At 45.1% G+C, this 16,754-nt stretch overlaps 5 protein-coding genes across 5 annotated transcripts; 3 read left to right on the top strand and 2 right to left on the bottom strand.

The window, feature by feature from the left end:
• Positions 1-336: 336 nt before the first annotated feature.
• N7508_009572 (uncharacterized protein) lies at positions 337-1,468 on the bottom strand (the record flags this gene model as incomplete). The annotated part of the gene is made up of 3 exons (XM_058467635.1): positions 337-745; positions 871-1,280; positions 1,331-1,468. 3 exons carry the CDS (start codon positions 1,466-1,468, stop codon positions 337-339), a joined length of 957 nt encoding a protein of 318 aa, XP_058315481.1.
• A 3,565-nt stretch (positions 1,469-5,033) lies between these two features.
• Positions 5,034-5,856, top strand: N7508_009571 (germin family protein; the record flags this gene model as incomplete). Its single annotated transcript, XM_058467634.1, has 3 exons — positions 5,034-5,173; positions 5,228-5,370; positions 5,429-5,856. 3 exons carry the CDS (start codon positions 5,034-5,036, stop codon positions 5,854-5,856), a joined length of 711 nt encoding a protein of 236 aa, XP_058315480.1.
• A 1,275-nt stretch (positions 5,857-7,131) lies between these two features.
• Positions 7,132-7,455, bottom strand: N7508_009570 (uncharacterized protein; the record flags this gene model as incomplete). Its single annotated transcript, XM_058467633.1, has 1 exon — positions 7,132-7,455. One exon carries the CDS (start codon positions 7,453-7,455, stop codon positions 7,132-7,134), a length of 324 nt encoding a protein of 107 aa, XP_058315479.1.
• Positions 7,456-11,107: 3,652 nt separating this feature from the next.
• N7508_009569 (putative ferric-chelate reductase (Fre2)) lies at positions 11,108-13,125 on the top strand (the record flags this gene model as incomplete). Its single annotated transcript, XM_058467632.1, has 2 exons — positions 11,108-11,496; positions 11,550-13,125. 2 exons carry the CDS (start codon positions 11,108-11,110, stop codon positions 13,123-13,125), a joined length of 1,965 nt encoding a protein of 654 aa, XP_058315478.1.
• Positions 13,126-15,434: 2,309 nt separating this feature from the next.
• Positions 15,435-16,703, top strand: N7508_009568 (uncharacterized protein; the record flags this gene model as incomplete). The annotated part of the gene is made up of 1 exon (XM_058467631.1): positions 15,435-16,703. One exon carries the CDS (start codon positions 15,435-15,437, stop codon positions 16,701-16,703), a length of 1,269 nt encoding a protein of 422 aa, XP_058315477.1.
• Positions 16,704-16,754: the final 51 nt, after the last annotated feature.

The following is a 16,754-nucleotide window of genomic DNA, read 5'->3' as shown; positions in this document are numbered from 1 at the left end:
TTCTTCCTGTATAAAACCTTCGAATACCAAGTTACAATTCCCGTTAGCAAAGTGAGCGATTTAGGGTTTACTTGGTACGCTATCCGCCTTTGGCTAGTTTACTTGTCATCAATCTATGGACCCGTGGACCCTTATTGATGACATGAGACTAGCCGAAAGCGACTAGCGCCTGTGATTGAAGGCGAATACCCACAGCAACAATAGTATTATACTGAGCAACTGACAACAGAAAGCATGTATATATTGTCAATTGTAGGCGGAGAGCATACAGTGATTGCCCAAAAATACTTTCTTATTTCACTACCTCAAGGAAGATCTTCTACTAAAACGGCCCGTTTATGCCTTGTAAGACAAGATATAGCGCCCGCCGTCGTATTCCGTGACTGTATAGTACTCCTTTCGCACTGGGTTATAGCTCAGATCCTCATTGCCAGCCATGAACCAACCAGGATATTCCTTTGCCGTCTTGCCCTCCTTCCAAGTAAACAGGTCGCCAGCCTTAGGGTTACGGCCATTGCTGCGTGAGAGGTAGAACTTGTCATCATACGAGACAGCACCCTGCACCTTGAGAATATCGACACAATGAGCCCAGCTAGCTGTAGCCAGACCCTTATCGTCTGTGCGCAGTCGGCGGGTGGTCGAGTCCAGCTGGTACTTGACCAATCGAATGGGCACCGGGTCTCTGTTCTTGTCGACTTCACCATCGCGAACGAATTCACCAACTAGGAGAGTATCGGGCGAGTCGCTGCAGTCGAGGGAAATATAAGAGAAGCGGAAAGGAGGGTTTGATCCAGGGGTCCATTTATACTAGCTAGAGAGAATTGTTAAAAGGTTGCTTCCAAGCCTTCAAAACGTGGAGATATTGCTCACCGGATTTGGGGAAGAACATATCGATACCCATCCGCAGAGTATCCCTTCTCATTCTTCCCAACACCATCCGCAATATCGACTTCCCAGATATTGTCAAGATCGAAAGCGCGGATCCCGTTGTTGGTATCGACAACGTACAGCAAGTTGCCGTACCACATAATCCCTCCAGCATGGATAGTAATAGATTTGAAGTCATCATCGGCGCTCGGGTAGACAAGGAGAGCATGGCGGTATTTGTTTGTTTTGCGATCAACAAAGCTGACTCGAACGCTGTCTCCAGTTTGGTACCAGCTCACGATCCAAGCCTTATGGTTGTTCCAGTCACCTTTTCCGAATGCATCGGCGGAGCTGGTGATTCCCTGTGGCCTCCACTTGGTAGTCTTGTAGTCCCCAGATTTCCAGGCCCATGCCTCTGACGGAGATCCACTACCGACGGGAGGATGCCCTTTGCTTAGATCACGGTTGGCGGGTCCAGGACAGCTGAGACGCTGAGATTCTTTCCAGTGCCTTCGAAGTGCTTAGCGAGTGCGGCAAGATGAGAGCTATCGGCGGATTCTTGAAGAGTAAAATCCTTTGCTTTAATGACATTCTTGTTCATGCAGTAGCGAGAATCTGCCGCAAAGACTGATATAGAAAAGGCAGCTAGAGCAACAGTCAATTAAAGAAGTGAAGAGTAACGCATTCTGACTACGCCTCTTATGTATAGTTGAATAGTGACTTACAATTCTCTCGTTGATGTCGCGGACTCCAGACATTAAATAGACATCAGCAACGAATTAGAGCTAAATGAAGCCAGCGGCAAGCCCTTTGCTATTAAGATCCCCTAGTAATTTCATATCCTTACTACGCACCCAATGTAGTAACATGTCGCATTAAAATGGGGATCATCGGCAATACGAGGCTTTGCAAACGGCTATAGCCAAGTGGGAATCCCAAAATATCGCCAGTATGTTACAATGGGCTCGTGAAGATTTTCAACGAGGACAATAGCTCCTTGGCAACGCGGGTGAAATGTGGGGGGAATCTCGTATCGTAGCATAACCAATATGCACTAAGGGGATTGTTTGGACCTGGAGCTGACTGCGAATAAACAGTCAGAATTCGCTTGTCGATATTGACACCCTTTCATCTGGTGGCAGGTGGCTGATGAAGTATGCTGTAAGGAACTTGGAGAACAATCGCTTTCATGAAAAAAAAAAAATAGTAATTGGTGAAGTTTGGATTTGAAACTACTTGGAAATTTGTCGATGTAAGCGCTGTTGAACTTCTATGAGAGGAGATGTTTCTCTCCACTCTATTAACCTATTTATTCACTCTAGAGGTCTGTATTTGAAAGCCAATTGTTATAAATCTATTTATCTCACTAAAAATGTCTTCTAGAGACGACCAGAAATTAGTGCACGGTTGGGTGATTAGGCTACTACGGTTAAAGCATCCTACATACCAAGATGCGGTTACCGCGCAATTTCCGCCGGCCTAGGGCACAAGATAATCATTCCATAATCTTTCAATGATTCATGACGACTTTGTAAATCGAAAGAGTTGTGGTGGTATCCAAAGACACGTTTTTCTTGGCTCTATGTAGGTATTCCAAATCATCAGCCCGAAGTGGGGTCCGGAGCACCTCAGCCTCATCTAAGCCCCAAGGGAACCTTGGAGGATGACACTGAGAAAATATGTATTGAAAAGATCCCACAGCACCCTTTCAAGTTCTCAGATAATATGAAGTGCTCCTTTCTGCATTATTATATTTGCCTTCAAGATACTCTCCGAGATAGATAATACGGGCGCGAACGATGAAATGGCAGACTATAAGCTTCGGCGAACACATGGGAAATCCAGGAACGGTTGTCTTAGGTGTAAGCAACAGCGGAAAAAGGTATGCCCTCTAAGCACAATTTTGTCTAACATATGTTCATAATATCATCAGTGTGATGAGTTACAACCGAGCTGCTCCAGATGTGCCAACCGCTCGTATACATGTGAATACCGAAGTCCTCGATTTGCGTGTCCGGGGGATCACATCTCAACTTGTGATTCTTCTTCGCGTGACGTTTCTCCTACTTCACTATGTCTCTCTCCGACTGTCAATATCAACTCGAAAACATCATTGTTGAATCCGGATTTCCCTGGTCCTCTGGACGCGACGGAGCTTGACCTTCTGAGTCACTACATGATGCACACAAGCCAATCAATACCTTTCGACCATCTTGATCACTACGCGCTTTCTGTGGGGATGCCAAATATCGCCTTCAGAAGCAGACCTGTCATGTCGTCCCTGATAGCCTTGGCTGCAGCATGCAGATGTCATGATCTAGTTAAGCTCAATTCATCTTTGAATGAGCAGACGATAAAAAAGGTCCGAGAGCTACTTATACTTGCAGACAGCCACCACAGGAGCTCGCTCAAGCATATTCAAGTCGCTGTGTCATATTCAGATTGTTTTGATAAAATTCTTGCAAATGCCGCCCTGATGGTTCTGTACGCCTCTGCTAGTCATTCCGTCAGAGTACATCTGGCTACCGTAGCAAAACGAAGTGGCCAGAAACTGCCAAGTGAAGTCCTTCCACAACACTTGCAGTGGATCTCATTTACTCGCGCAGCTCACATGGCATCCACCGCAATACTGAATGGCATAATGGATAGTGTACCGGTTGTTGAAACAAAGACAAATTTTCCAAGCCCGAATATCCACACACAAAGAATGCCGACCCCGGGTATAAATGCCGAAAACCTCTTGTCGCCACAGGACGGTCCGTCCGAATGCACGAAACGCCTATTCGTTCCCCTGGTTGCTAGTACGTATACTCAAGCCCTCAAAGTCCTACGCGAAAAGGTTGAGTCTACAGTGGCTTCCTTGGGCAGCCATTCATTGCTTAAATCTTGCTTGAAAAGTTTGTCTATCCTTGAAGCATGCGCATTGGAAGCTTTGTCTACAAAAATGTCTGATCAGAAACATGATGGCTGTAATTTACAGCCTCTGCTATTAAAACACATCCAAAAGGTCTCGCCCTGGATTGGAGAATACATGGTCAGCGTCACGTCAATGAGATCGCCGAGAGCATTACGACGGACAATTATGTCTTTTTTGAACAAGGTGCCGGGAGATTTTCTCTCCCTTGTTCAGTCAACTCTCGATTCGACATTCGCAGCGGATGGTGCTGGGAATATTATGACGCCCGACTCGTTGAGCGATGAGGTCTTCTTAGTTAATTCAACGCAACTGTTAGCTGTGGAAATTTTTGCCCATTGGCTTGTCCTTGTCATATTGTTGGATGGCGTGTGGTGGATCGGCGATATTGGGCAATGGGAACTGGGGCAAGTTGTAACTTGCATGAGAACTCGGGGCTTTCTTCACCAGTCAACAAATACGACGGAAACCTGGTGGCCAGAAAGCATGTACTGTATAAAGGTGGAACTTTCACCCCATCTGAAGGAATATTAATATCCGTTTCATGCATTCTTCTGGCTAGATTTACATAAAAATAGACTATTTTCTGGTGCACGATGTTAGCATTAGATGGTGTCCATGTGGTGGCTTTTGGAGCTATATTTTAATATTCGCCCAAATCCTAATCATGCGTTCAGACTGTTTTGAAGCCAGAGCCATAAGCTCTAGGCACGCTCAAATGCATGTCATCCGTATTTGTGGGCACTGCCCGAATGACAAATACCGTATGTAGGGTCTAATGTGGGGAATACGCTCGGAGCGGATGGCGGAGTGGATACGCAGGGCTCAAAATGCATGCTGACCACTTAACTATTTTAGGCTACATGCAAGTCGTATTATGAATACGCTCGAGCCAAGACGCCATATACGGCAGTCCTTCTTTATTTACTTGTGAACACTGCCTATTCCGAGTTTATTGAACCGGTATCATATCTACTCATCATCGTTCTCTCACCGGAAACTCTTGAGCACCGGAAACTCTTGAGGCGCAGCGATAGTCTGACCGATGAGTATTTGGAATTAAAAATGGCATTTTACGTTGTCTGTGAAGTACTGAGATACAAACTTATAGCTATATAAGGACCCTAGTCCACTGTTTTCTTGATCATTCATCATCAAACGTTTCTTAACAGCTCAGTAACAATTTACATTTACAACATTGTCTTCTACTTGCAATCCAATCCATATATTTCTTGATATTTTCATCGCCATCATGTTCTCAGGATCTGCTCTTGGCTCTGTTCTCGCGGCTGCCCTCGTCTTTGCACTTCCGGGACAGGCTGCACCTAAGCAAATGATGAAACGCTCAACTCCCGACCTCAGCCTGACAGCTCAGCTGCAAATTGCAGACACGTAAGTCTTCTGGTCTTTGTCAGACCATATAATTAGATAGTTCTAACTGTTTAGTGCCATCGATCGTTACAAGCTTCTCCCAAAGGATGAAGATTTTGTATTTGATTTCACCAACAGCAAAGCCCCATTCGCCAATCGTCAGACTTTTCCTGCTTTAGTTGGCTCTGGAATGTCAATCAGTTCCAAAGAGCTGCCAGGTATGTTACTAATATGATACCTCGAGTTTGCCTGAGGCTAAGTCAATTTCCCCAATAGCCTGCAGCATGGCCTATCTCCACCTTCACCCTCGTGCTACAGAGGTTTTCGTGCTTAATTCTGGGCGCGTGCTTACCCAAATGGTGCCTGAAGTAGGTGTACTTGACTCTGAAGGTAGACCACGAGTCATTCACACTGAGCTGCATGCCGGCATGGCGACTATCTTTCCGGCTGGTTCGTTCCACACGCAGGTGAACCCAGATTGCGAGTCAGCCAATTTTACGGCAGCTCTTTCGGCAGAGGACTTTGGCATCGGCTTGGTCGCAAATCAGGTTTTCTCTCTCAGTGATGATGTTATTTCTGCCTCGTTCGGGGAAAGCATTGCTGGAGAGGATATCGATAAAGTAAGACATGCTATTCCGGGAGATGTTGTGATCAAGGTTGAGGAGTGCTTGAGCAAGTGTGGCAAGCACAAGCGTCATGCTTGATCAGACCAATCTCGCATAGCCCACAGGGCTAGGGAAAGGCTGCAATCCTGTGAAGTAATTTTTGTTTCGTTTATTTCGACTCTTGTCAACGACTGTTTGGAGGGCATAGATAGTCAAGATCTCGTTGTCAGTATGTGAATAACCTATTTTTTATATCGCTACAGGTCTTCCGGTCTTAGCACTCATGAAAGAATACTCACTATATTTTTGGTAGCCTGCGTATTCCACAACAAAGTACCTACGGAAGCTCTTCATTGTGTCCGACCAAAATGTCTCCATGTTCTCACCACTATGCTGTAGATGCATTCTCGGACATAATTTTCAGCTTATAAAGTTTAATCTACTCCTCGGCATCTTTCTTTCTTATAGAATTATGTTATTCATATATTGACAAGAAAACGCCACTTTCAACCCTTGATAGACGATTTTACAATCATCCAAGACAACGACCCAGACAAGATTTATGCACAGTTTGACGATCTCCGAAAAGCCTGCCCTGTTGCACACACCTCTGAAAATGGCTGTTGCGGCTCTTTGCCCACTACGAGGACGTCAAGGGCGCTGCTTCCGATACGAATACATTCATTTCATCTGTGAAAGTAGTGATACCTATTGGTCCCCGAGGTATCCCTCATCCGCCCATGAATTCAGACCCTCCTGCAAGCACGCGTTACCGTACAGCACTAGATCGCACCCTCAAGCCTGCAGGACTCAGGCAACCAGGTATTGGCTATGGCACAGCTTCTACGAGACCGGATGCATACGTGAGCGTGGATTACACCGGATGGCTCACCTGCTGAGTCTGCTCCGACTGAAGCTCTATAGGTATGCCTTAGTTCCCCTTCTAGATTTTTTAATAATCTCGCAAACACAATTGACTTAAAAAGCGCTGTTTTCAATCTCAAAGATGTGCCGAGAAAGATTCTTTAGAAGCAGTGACATTGCGAGCAAAAAATAAGTTTACGTCTAGATATTTTGATTCCATTTGAGTGCAAACTAAGTAATTATCTCCGAGGACATGAGAAGACTGTACAATATGGATAGAAAGGAATCTAGTTTAAGTCAGGCCTACATGATAATTCGACAGTCAGTTTTCATGCTTGAAACTGAAGCAATACTTGAGCATGAAAGGTTATGCAGCAGAATATCATTCTCAATTCTAAATCATCTATTCAGTTTAACAGAAGAAACCTATTTCTTTGGTAAGGTGCGACCCCAATCATGACACTTCTGAACTGAAGTACAAAAGAACAATGTTGAAAACTTTCTACTGCCTCAACGGAGGCTGCAAGGATCGCCGGGCATACTGTTGACTGTATGCTTCCTGAGATGCCGACTGGGCATGTGTAGATTGAACATATGTCGGATCGGACGCCCATTGCTTTGCTGAATACCATATTCAACATCCCCGGTTGCGTAGTTTCCCTGTTTAGCAGCAGTGCCAACAGTACACTTGGCTGTGATCACGCCCAGGATAGTATACATCAAGAGAATGATTAGTTCTTCAATATTGCCATTGATCAAAGAGAAATGAGTGTTGTTGCCAAAGTCGCTAATCAAACTGTACAAGAGACGCACGACAAGCAAGGGGAGAGCCATTATCACAGCAAAGAAGAGACGGCTCTATCTTGTATTCATGAGTGCGGTGTCAAGGAGGGTAATAGGCCAAAGGACATAACTCGGAACATACATAGTCAAGAAAATGATGATTCCTGCGCGGGTTTCGGCCTTGCCCGTGGCATAGTCTGAGACATAGGATGACACTTGATCGGTCCTGCGACTGATAGATAGGGTCATAGCCTCACTTGCTGGAAATGCAGGAGGTGTGAAGCTTACCCTATTTCCAACAAACCCAGCGTGGAGAGTAGTAGAGGCCAAAGGCCAACAGACTGTGACATCACAGCCCACTCCTTGTCGTTCGCGTTGTCACGATTCTTTGTACTGAGGATCTCATGACGGAGCCGCCAACTCGGATATCATAAAAAATGCAAAGATAAATCCACCTAAGTTGCTTATGAAATTCATGGCGCAATACCGCTCAAATGGTAAGTATGGCTGTTTGGATATAAATGATCAACTCCGCAATGGCAACGTGCTTTGCGGTAACAACAGCCATGATTGATACGGAGGTACTGATATAGTGTGTAAATGAGGTGATAGTGGAGTGCGAAGAAAAAATTCTGGTTGTTTTGGTTTTTATTTGTGCGATCTTGGCTCTCGCTCTCGCGGTGAAGACCATCAACATAGCCATCCCCATGCCATGTTCCCCATTTTCGGCATGATCGGGTTCAACATGCCCGCCGTGCTTTATGTTCGCATGATGATTCATTCTGCCGCAGGGGCCTTGTAATGACTGTGTCGTGAATGAACTTTCGGAATTCATCAGCTCACCCTGAGATGGTCGGAAATCACACGGATGACGTGATCAATGCGTGTTTTGTACAGCTTTTGCTTGGCACTAAAGCAATTACGACTTAAATATGCGCAATATGACGCATCATATCGCATGGCACGCGCTATAGCAATTTTCTACCACATAATGTAGTTGGCTCTCGGCATGGGAGGAGACCGTTGCAGTGGAGACTTCGCGCAAATGTGCTCATCGCATTTCCGGGTCTCACAGTTTTGGTAGTCGGATCGTCTGATCAACCTTCACCTATGGTATGGGTAGATACATAACAAAGAAATGTACTCTTCACTGGAGATTGTAAACCTCGCATATAGCCCTTGCCGATGCAAGGCGGCTCATTTAAGGTGACGCAGTGACTGCCGTCAAAGGACGTCAGTAAAGTTTTCATAAATGATTTCATACCTCCAGTAGTCACTTCTGAATCGCAAGTGATAGCCTTTGCCTGCCATAAGTGATAAGCATACATTTATGCCCTATCTATCTCAAACTCTCTCAACTGAAGCACCAATAGAACATGACGATGCACGTCAAAACTAGCACTACCTTTATCAAGCTCTCGCTCTTGGGTCAATTGCTAGGGATTGAATGTAATGCTGTAAAACCAATCATTCTGACCCCAGCATGGTGCAAGACAATAAAGTAAGTCGCGCTAAAATCATACAGTGGACGAATTTCAGAAGCTACATCCAGAATCGCATGTATTCTCCAGAGACATTTTGCCGCCAGAACGAGTTATGCCGGAGATTTGATGCCAAAGTCCAAGCTTCAAAGCCTAGAAACCCAATTTATAGTGCCATCAAGGCTCTTAATGCAGCATGTCTTCTACCCTCACATGATGTTACCAAGCTATTGGCTACTGCCTATTTTAATACATGGGAGCCGGTTCATCGAGTGGTTCATACATACTCATTCCGGAAAACTTACTACGATGCATGCGTTGAAAAGAAGCAGTCGTCCTCAGTTTGAGAGTCCTCCCACTCGCAATTCTGATCCTAGGACAGCAAGTCATAGACCGTGATTCAATTGAATACCATGGTTCTACCAAAGCACATTTTGAACGCCTTTCAGAATGGACAGATTGTGTCGAGAACTACTGTTTTCTTACTAGTCGACAATTAACGCCTAGATTTGATGGCCCTACAGGCCGTATGCTTGTTAGCACTATACAAGACCACAATTAGTGACCGCAATGAAGCTCGAAGTTGGGTACAAAGTCTTGCGAAATGTGCCGTGCAAGCAGGGCTTCATGTTGTTCCTTCCAAATTGAAAGAAATCTCCGTGTTTGATACCGAAATAAGAAGGAGACTTTGGACAACCATTTTGGAAATTGACATTCAAATGTCTCTTGATCACGGAAACGCCTTGCCTTGGACATTGCACATCAACCACCAAGTGTTGCAACCTTCTGTTCTGGACGATGTTCAATTACGTTCGCGTTTGGATATTACACTGTTGGCAACGAACTGCATAATAAGATCAGATTGTAGCTTACAAGGGGCTTTTTACCGGAGTGGAAAGCCACGCGTACAGCTTCTCAAAGATACCCTCGGTGGTGAGAATGAAGATATAACCAAAGAGATGAAATCGGCCTCCTCCAACTTGCAAGAGCTACTAGGGGACCTCGACGAAACCTCCAGCACAACAGAATTCTGTAGCTGGAACGCAGAATTGAAGCTTCTCTTGCGACTCCACGTCCTCCGTACTTCTCTTTGCGTACTGCAAGACCTTGCGTTTCGCGCGGCAGACTTTGTCAGCTCCGGTCTTCTGTGGCCGCCTATCATGTATGTTCCCTGTAATACCTTGAGGTATATTTGGCATTATCGCCATCTGCACGAAAAGGATCTCTGCTGTCGTCTATGCTTTTCGAGGCACTTTCTCCGGTGGTGTAAATTGATACTGATGGATTTCAACTTTCAAGTAAATATCACAATACTTTGCCTACAATGCATAGTGCTAATATGATTAAAGTAGGCATTCCCAGTCCGTCGCAAAGAATAATTGATTTCGTCAAGTCATGGTCCAAATACGAATTTGAAGATTTGGATTCCCTGACAGATCGAGCCCTCCGAGATAGACTGTTACTTTCCTTCTCTTCATATTACATGAAGAGCAAAGGTCAACACTCCATAATGCCTTCTTCGAACTATGAAATGGCGTCATGGAGATACGGCAGATTGTATTTAGCGCTGGACCAACGCAGACAGACTCCCAAGTTCTAAATGGAAATTTCAGAGATGGCGTGGTATATATCGCAATCACCATTACCATGTCCTTTGAAGCACGTTTGAAGGTGTCCATGACTTTAATGTAGAACAACGCTGTTTCAATCTGGACTTGGGCCTCGCCAAGAGACCCACTCCTAGCCCTATTTAGAGACAATGTGCTCATTTTCACTCTTTTTAATTTCGGAAATTTCCCGGTAGCGTCGCTGGATAATTTAATTCCCCATTTGAAAAGCTATCATCATGGTTGGATTATGTCTTCGGAAACTTCCCCTCTAATCTGGAGTAGCTCGGAAATTTTGACTTGATGCGAGAATGCTTCGGAACCCTCATGTTCACTTATATTTGTTTCCACTTTGTTTTTTCCAATATCTTTTCCTGAGTAGGGCCGTCTTCAAAAAACAAAAACTTTTCGGACATTTCCTTCCGCCTCCCAGACACCATGCGCCGTGAGGCCTATGTAGCTGCGAGCTTCTTGCTGGGTTTCGCTCCAGTGATCTCATCGGAAATGACGATGGGAAGACCCGGCCATGGACTAATCGGTTACGGAATTTCTATGTATCATCCTCCCTGCGCCTTTGCTTGTCGATCATCAATTACCAATCCTTTAAACTGTTCAATGAGCACAGGGGCCGTGGAAGATAGGAATACCAGTGACATGAGCACATCCTGGATGATTGAAGAGTCTCCCGATGCCGATTGTTACGCCGAAAATGATGCGTTTTTGCAGACCCTGGCTTACTGCATCTACCTCCATTGCCATACAGAGGCGAATTCTACGTTGCAGAGATACTGGGAAATGAACGTTGCTGGCAGTGATGCAGTCCAACCATCTCCGAAGGAGTCATACCAGCAAGCGCTTTGGAGTATCGGGTTTACACCGAATGCCACCGTCAAATCTACCGAGGCCTTGAAATCGGTATCTCTTGTATCCGATACGACCTACGCGCTAGAATATAACACTCTGACTATTTTTGAGCGCGTTGAAACATCACACGAGCAATATGGGTAAGAATTTAACAACTGTTTTTATGTTCTATGTGTATTAACTTGAATCACAGACTAGTTCTTATTTTGACCAGCGCAATCATCCCTATTGCACTCTCAATGACAAGGTTTATCCCATTTCCTGCGACATGGGAAGCGAAATTTCAAGCACGTTTCATTCACCCTCCACTCATCGGCAATCGACATAATGTGCCATTTTTCAAGACTTTTGTCATGCCTACGCGGGGTCAAGCACTGTTAATTGCTTATTTTATTATCATTAACATCATACTTTGCGCTGTTGGCTATGAATCCGCCCACCCAAGCTCTTGGTACGGCTCGGAAACGATCGAAATAGCTACGTATGTGAGCAACCGCGCTGGAGTTCTCAGCTTTGCAAATATCCCTCTCTTATTCCTTTACTCAGGTCGCAACAATGTTCTGCTCTGGTTGACCAACTGGTCTCACTCCACTTTTCTTCTTCTTCATCGATGGGTTGCAGCAATCTGCACTTTGGAGGCATGTCTGCACTCCGCCATCTATCTTCAACTTTACAGCGCAGATGGCACACATTCAAATGAAAGCAAGCTCCCATATTGGTACTGGGGAATCATTGCAACACTCGCCATGGTGATCTTGTTTCCAGGATCGGCACTGCAAATTCGAAGAAGATGCTATGAGCTATTTTTGGCATGGCATATTTTCTTCTCTCTTTTGGCTTTGATCGGCTGCTACCTGCACATCATTTACAGATACGCTCATCAATGGGGCTATGAGAACTGGATATACATTGCATTTGCCATATGGGCCTTTGAGCGTGGGTTCCGAATCTTGCGAATCATTCGAAACGGTATTCTAGAAGCACATGTTTCTGTCATTGACGATGAATACATCAAGCTGGAGGTTCCAGACACTACAGCCGTTGGGCATGTTTACTTGTACTTTCCCACTTTGACTTGGCGCATTTGGGAGAACCATCCTTTCTCTGTCATGGCTGATTTTCAGCAAATTGGGGACACCAGGACCTTGAAAACGTCACGGGATTGCTTGGTTGAAGGGAAAGACGAAACAGCCAAAATCAATATCACAGCAACTGGGGATGACTTAGAGCCAGAGGCAATACATGCGTCAAAGCAAGATAGTCTACATTGTCAGTCCAAGCTCCTCATCTACATCCGAACTGAGGCAGGCATCACTCGACATCTCCGAGGAAAGTCATACCTGCCGGTCCTTGTGGAGTCTACATACCATCCAACTTCGATTTCGGGCAAAGAAATTACCCAGGCACCGAATATTATCGCAATCGCCGGCGGAGTTGGTGTTACTGCTATCACGCCCATTTTGTTGGGTCATCGGGGATATCACAAACTGCTATGGGCAGTCAGAAGCAAGGCACTGAGTGATTCCGTATCAGAATCGCTTGGGGATTCCAGATTCGAACAGTTAAATGCCATGGTCTTTCATGGTCAGCGTATGGATGTGTCCCGGTTGCTGGAAGACGAGGTGGCTAGATTTATGGGGCACGAGCTCACTGTTGTTGTGAGCGGCCCACCAAGAATGGCGGATGAAGTCCGCGTTGTCGTTGCCAGACTAGCTAAAAGCAACCCATCCGTGGCGCTGACGTTTGTTGAGGAGTCTTTCAGTTGGTAATTCTCCCTAATTTTAGCTCAGACATGGTATACGACATGATCATAAGTTATATTTTTTTTATGATGGAGGTCATAGCGCCAGAGAAGTATTATTGACTCTTTCATCGGAATCGAGAAAAAAAGAAAAACCAGCCAGGTGCACGGAGGAGCACAAAGGTTGGTTGAAGCACAGAGCGCTGGTGCACAAGTGATGCTGTGATGACTGCAGGACGTGTTTCCCTAGCGTGCGTCATTGCTAAACCATGACACCACTTTAGACATTTTTTTTTTGTAGAGATTTACACAATGACAGTATTTGAGACGTTCTGTATCCTTTCAGCCAGCACATTGAGCTTTTGGTACTAGCGATATTCAATACTTAATCCCGGGGAATTTTCCATTGATGCGGAGCTGCGACAATATTAATACAAAGTGCCTTACAGCCAATACTATGATGAAGGCACATGAGTAGTTCGAATATATTTTCTAGGTTAATTTCTATCCCTATCGGTAATGCTAGTTGATTATTCGAACGTAGCGAGACTATCGCTATATGACCGAGATTGATTTTGTACTCAAAAACAGGCAGGCCGCGAAGGAGCTTGGAAAGGTGAAGAGAAGGTAATGGAGGTGGAACGGACAATCGAAGTATTGTTGGGTGAAACTGATTACAATCCGCCTGTATCGAAGAAAAGTGCAGTACTACTCCAAGCCATAGTCGTTATCTCGGAGAGAGCTCAAGTGCTTTGAGTGCTAACTCGAATGTAGCTGTTGATGGTGCTCGCGAACTAGGAATTGTCGGCCGATCAACAATTTGCCGTTTACCGGTGGGGGCTGGAGTATTCATTCATGCCTAATAAAATCATCAATCAACAAAGCTTGATGCATTCACATGCGAGCGGTCCACACAAGCAAGGGGCTCGGCGAACGTGGAAACGCGTCAATTAATTAACCTTCCTTCTTCAACCACCTACCATGTCACCAATTGGTACTTAATTCCCTCGATGTTCAATTGAACAAAAGGGTAGGATCTTATTGGTATTTGAGGCTTATAAGAACAAAGAAATTACCTCTCTTTATGAAGTTGCGCACTAATTCGATGTAACACCTCGTAGTAACGGATTACCTTCGTCACAACCTTGTTTCAATGCTGATCCGTCAACCAAACGTCAACAAGTGTAGTCAGCATGACCACACCCATCGTTGCTGTCATCATGGTCATCATTATATGTCAAAATGAATTATGATCATGGCAACATCAATGCATTGTATCATCCTTGTACAGATTCATCATTTTTACTCCATTATTACTGTATATACTGCCTCATGATTACTACTCATGTGCGGTATAAAAGATGGAGTCATTAGAGAAAACATTCTGCCCCTCAGAAAATTAGTCTTGTAAGAAAGATGATTTCTCTTGCTATTCCTTAACCACTTATCATCTTTATATTTCACCTGATTGCCAAGACGTCTACCTGATAAAACACAAGGTTACCGTTTACAAAAACCTATGCTTGGAGACGTCTGAACAGCTTCCGCTTCATTGAATTCTCGTTGGGATTAAGAAAAAGATAATAGTAGTAATTATGACGCGGGGTGGACCACTCGATGGTGGAATATGTTAGTCCTGTTTTCATGATCTTGATTGTCATTAAGCTGTAGAAATTGGATTATTCACCTACGGCATAAAATGGACGGCCCAAAAATGGGGTCTAATGCAAGGAATGAGTGAAGTTTGGAAGGCTTAAATTGAATAGAGGCCATACTTGTCTTTGACTTGGTCACACTTCGGTCAATGAGTAATTTGAGATGATCCCTTAGCTTCGATCAAATCGGAAAATTTTGAAGCGATAAAAATCATATGTTGTGCAAAATAATTAAAGTAAACTCGAAGTAGCGATGCTCTCGGCCGTAGGGCTGAATATCCCGACATGTCCGATAGAACCGACTACACCCGCCGAGATAGGTTTTGACCACTAGCCATGGAATCAAACTTTGTCCGTCCGATGAATGGCGTGAAATATAAGTAGTCTCAGGTTCCAGGACTGGTTTTTGATCTTTATCAAATTCCAACACATCTTTACAGGTCTACGCTCCTGCATCCTTGTATGTGAGATGAGCGAAACCCCAACTTTAATTGACCAGGCCTTGGGTTCGGTCGTTTCCTCTTACTTACTTACACTCCACTGAAGATTATAGGTTCATTTGGCACCCACCCTCGTCTTCAGAAAAAGAAACCTGCGAACCGGCAGTCTGTTACTCGTCACCATCGTCCGAAAACGCAATTTCGCCTATACAAGCTCCATGACTCTGGTATCAACGCCAAAAATGCCTCTAAACATCCTCATCGTTGGCGCAGGCATCTGTGGTCCAGCCTTCGCAATGCTACTTCAAAGATCTAACCCCAAACACAAGATCACGATTGTGGAGCGCTTTCCCTCTTTGCGCTCGACAGGGCAGCAAGTCGATCTTAAGACTCAAGCTCCCCACATACTGAGGAAGATGGGTCTCATGAACGAGATAAAATCACGTTGCGTTGACGAAACTGGACTTGAAATGGTAGACTCCAAGGGTGAGCAAATCGCTGTTTTTCCTGCCACCACTGCCGGCCAACGTCGCCCTGGCCTGACAAGCGAACACGAAATCATGCGTGGAGATATAGTGCAAGTGCTATATGATGCCACTGTCAAGCAAAATGCAGAATTCAAGCATGAGCGAGGAGATGGGAATGGGGTGACATACGAGTTCGGCCAAACGATCACGGATCTCAGTCAAGGAGTCGATGGCGTCGATGTCACTTTTGTGAATGGACACAAAAAGCGCTACGATCTCGTTGTTGCTGCAGATGGGCAAAGTTCGCGGACTAGGCGACTTGCCTTTGGCCGGGAGGCTAGTGACGCTAGTTTCAAGACCCTCGGTATCCATGGTGCTTATTTCAGTATCTCGCGAATTGAAGATGAAGGCACTCTCGCCAGAGGCTATATTGCTCCAGGAAAGAGGATAATTATTACAAGACCTAGTGGCCGCCCAGTGACTGGGGTGCTGTTCTTCACCATGGGAGAATCGCCGAAGCTGAATGCATCTTATGCGAAATCGACTGAGAGCCAAAGGGAAGCCTTTTCTGAGATATTCCAGGATGCTGGATGGCAGTCAAAGCGGCTGCTCAATGGATTGGCCAATTCTGATGACTTTTACGCGCATGAGCTTGGGCAAATCAAGATGACACAGCTCTCAACTGGTCGAGTAGTGCTCCTTGGAGATGCGGGATATTGCACCAGCCCTTTTACTGGTTTGGGTACCAATCTTTGCCTCTTGGGTTCGTACATTCTCGCAGGGGAGTTGGCCCGGCAGGATGGTGACGTGACAGGAGCGCTCAATGCATATGAAGAGAAGATGCGACCCTTGATCGATGAGTGCCAGCAAATTTCTTCGACGGGTCTGGGTCTTTTTTTTCCCTCTTCGCAGCTTGGTAGTTGGTTTGTGCATCAGCTAATCTGGGCTGTGTCCAAGTTGAACGGATTGTTTCCCACATCACAAAAAAAGGACGATCATGGGAAGCGTATCCCAAGTTACCCCGAATTGAATCTGCCATTTTGATTCCACTCTAGAATGGAAAATTGCTTCGGTTGATTCTTACTGTTTTGTCTA

Source organism: Penicillium antarcticum (assembly GCF_028974205.1).
Source record: "Penicillium antarcticum strain IBT 31339 chromosome Unknown utg000009l_segment0_segment0, whole genome shotgun sequence".
NCBI classification, from domain to species: domain Eukaryota; kingdom Fungi; phylum Ascomycota; class Eurotiomycetes; order Eurotiales; family Aspergillaceae; genus Penicillium; species Penicillium antarcticum.
This window is presented reverse-complemented; position numbering and strand designations above follow the sequence as displayed.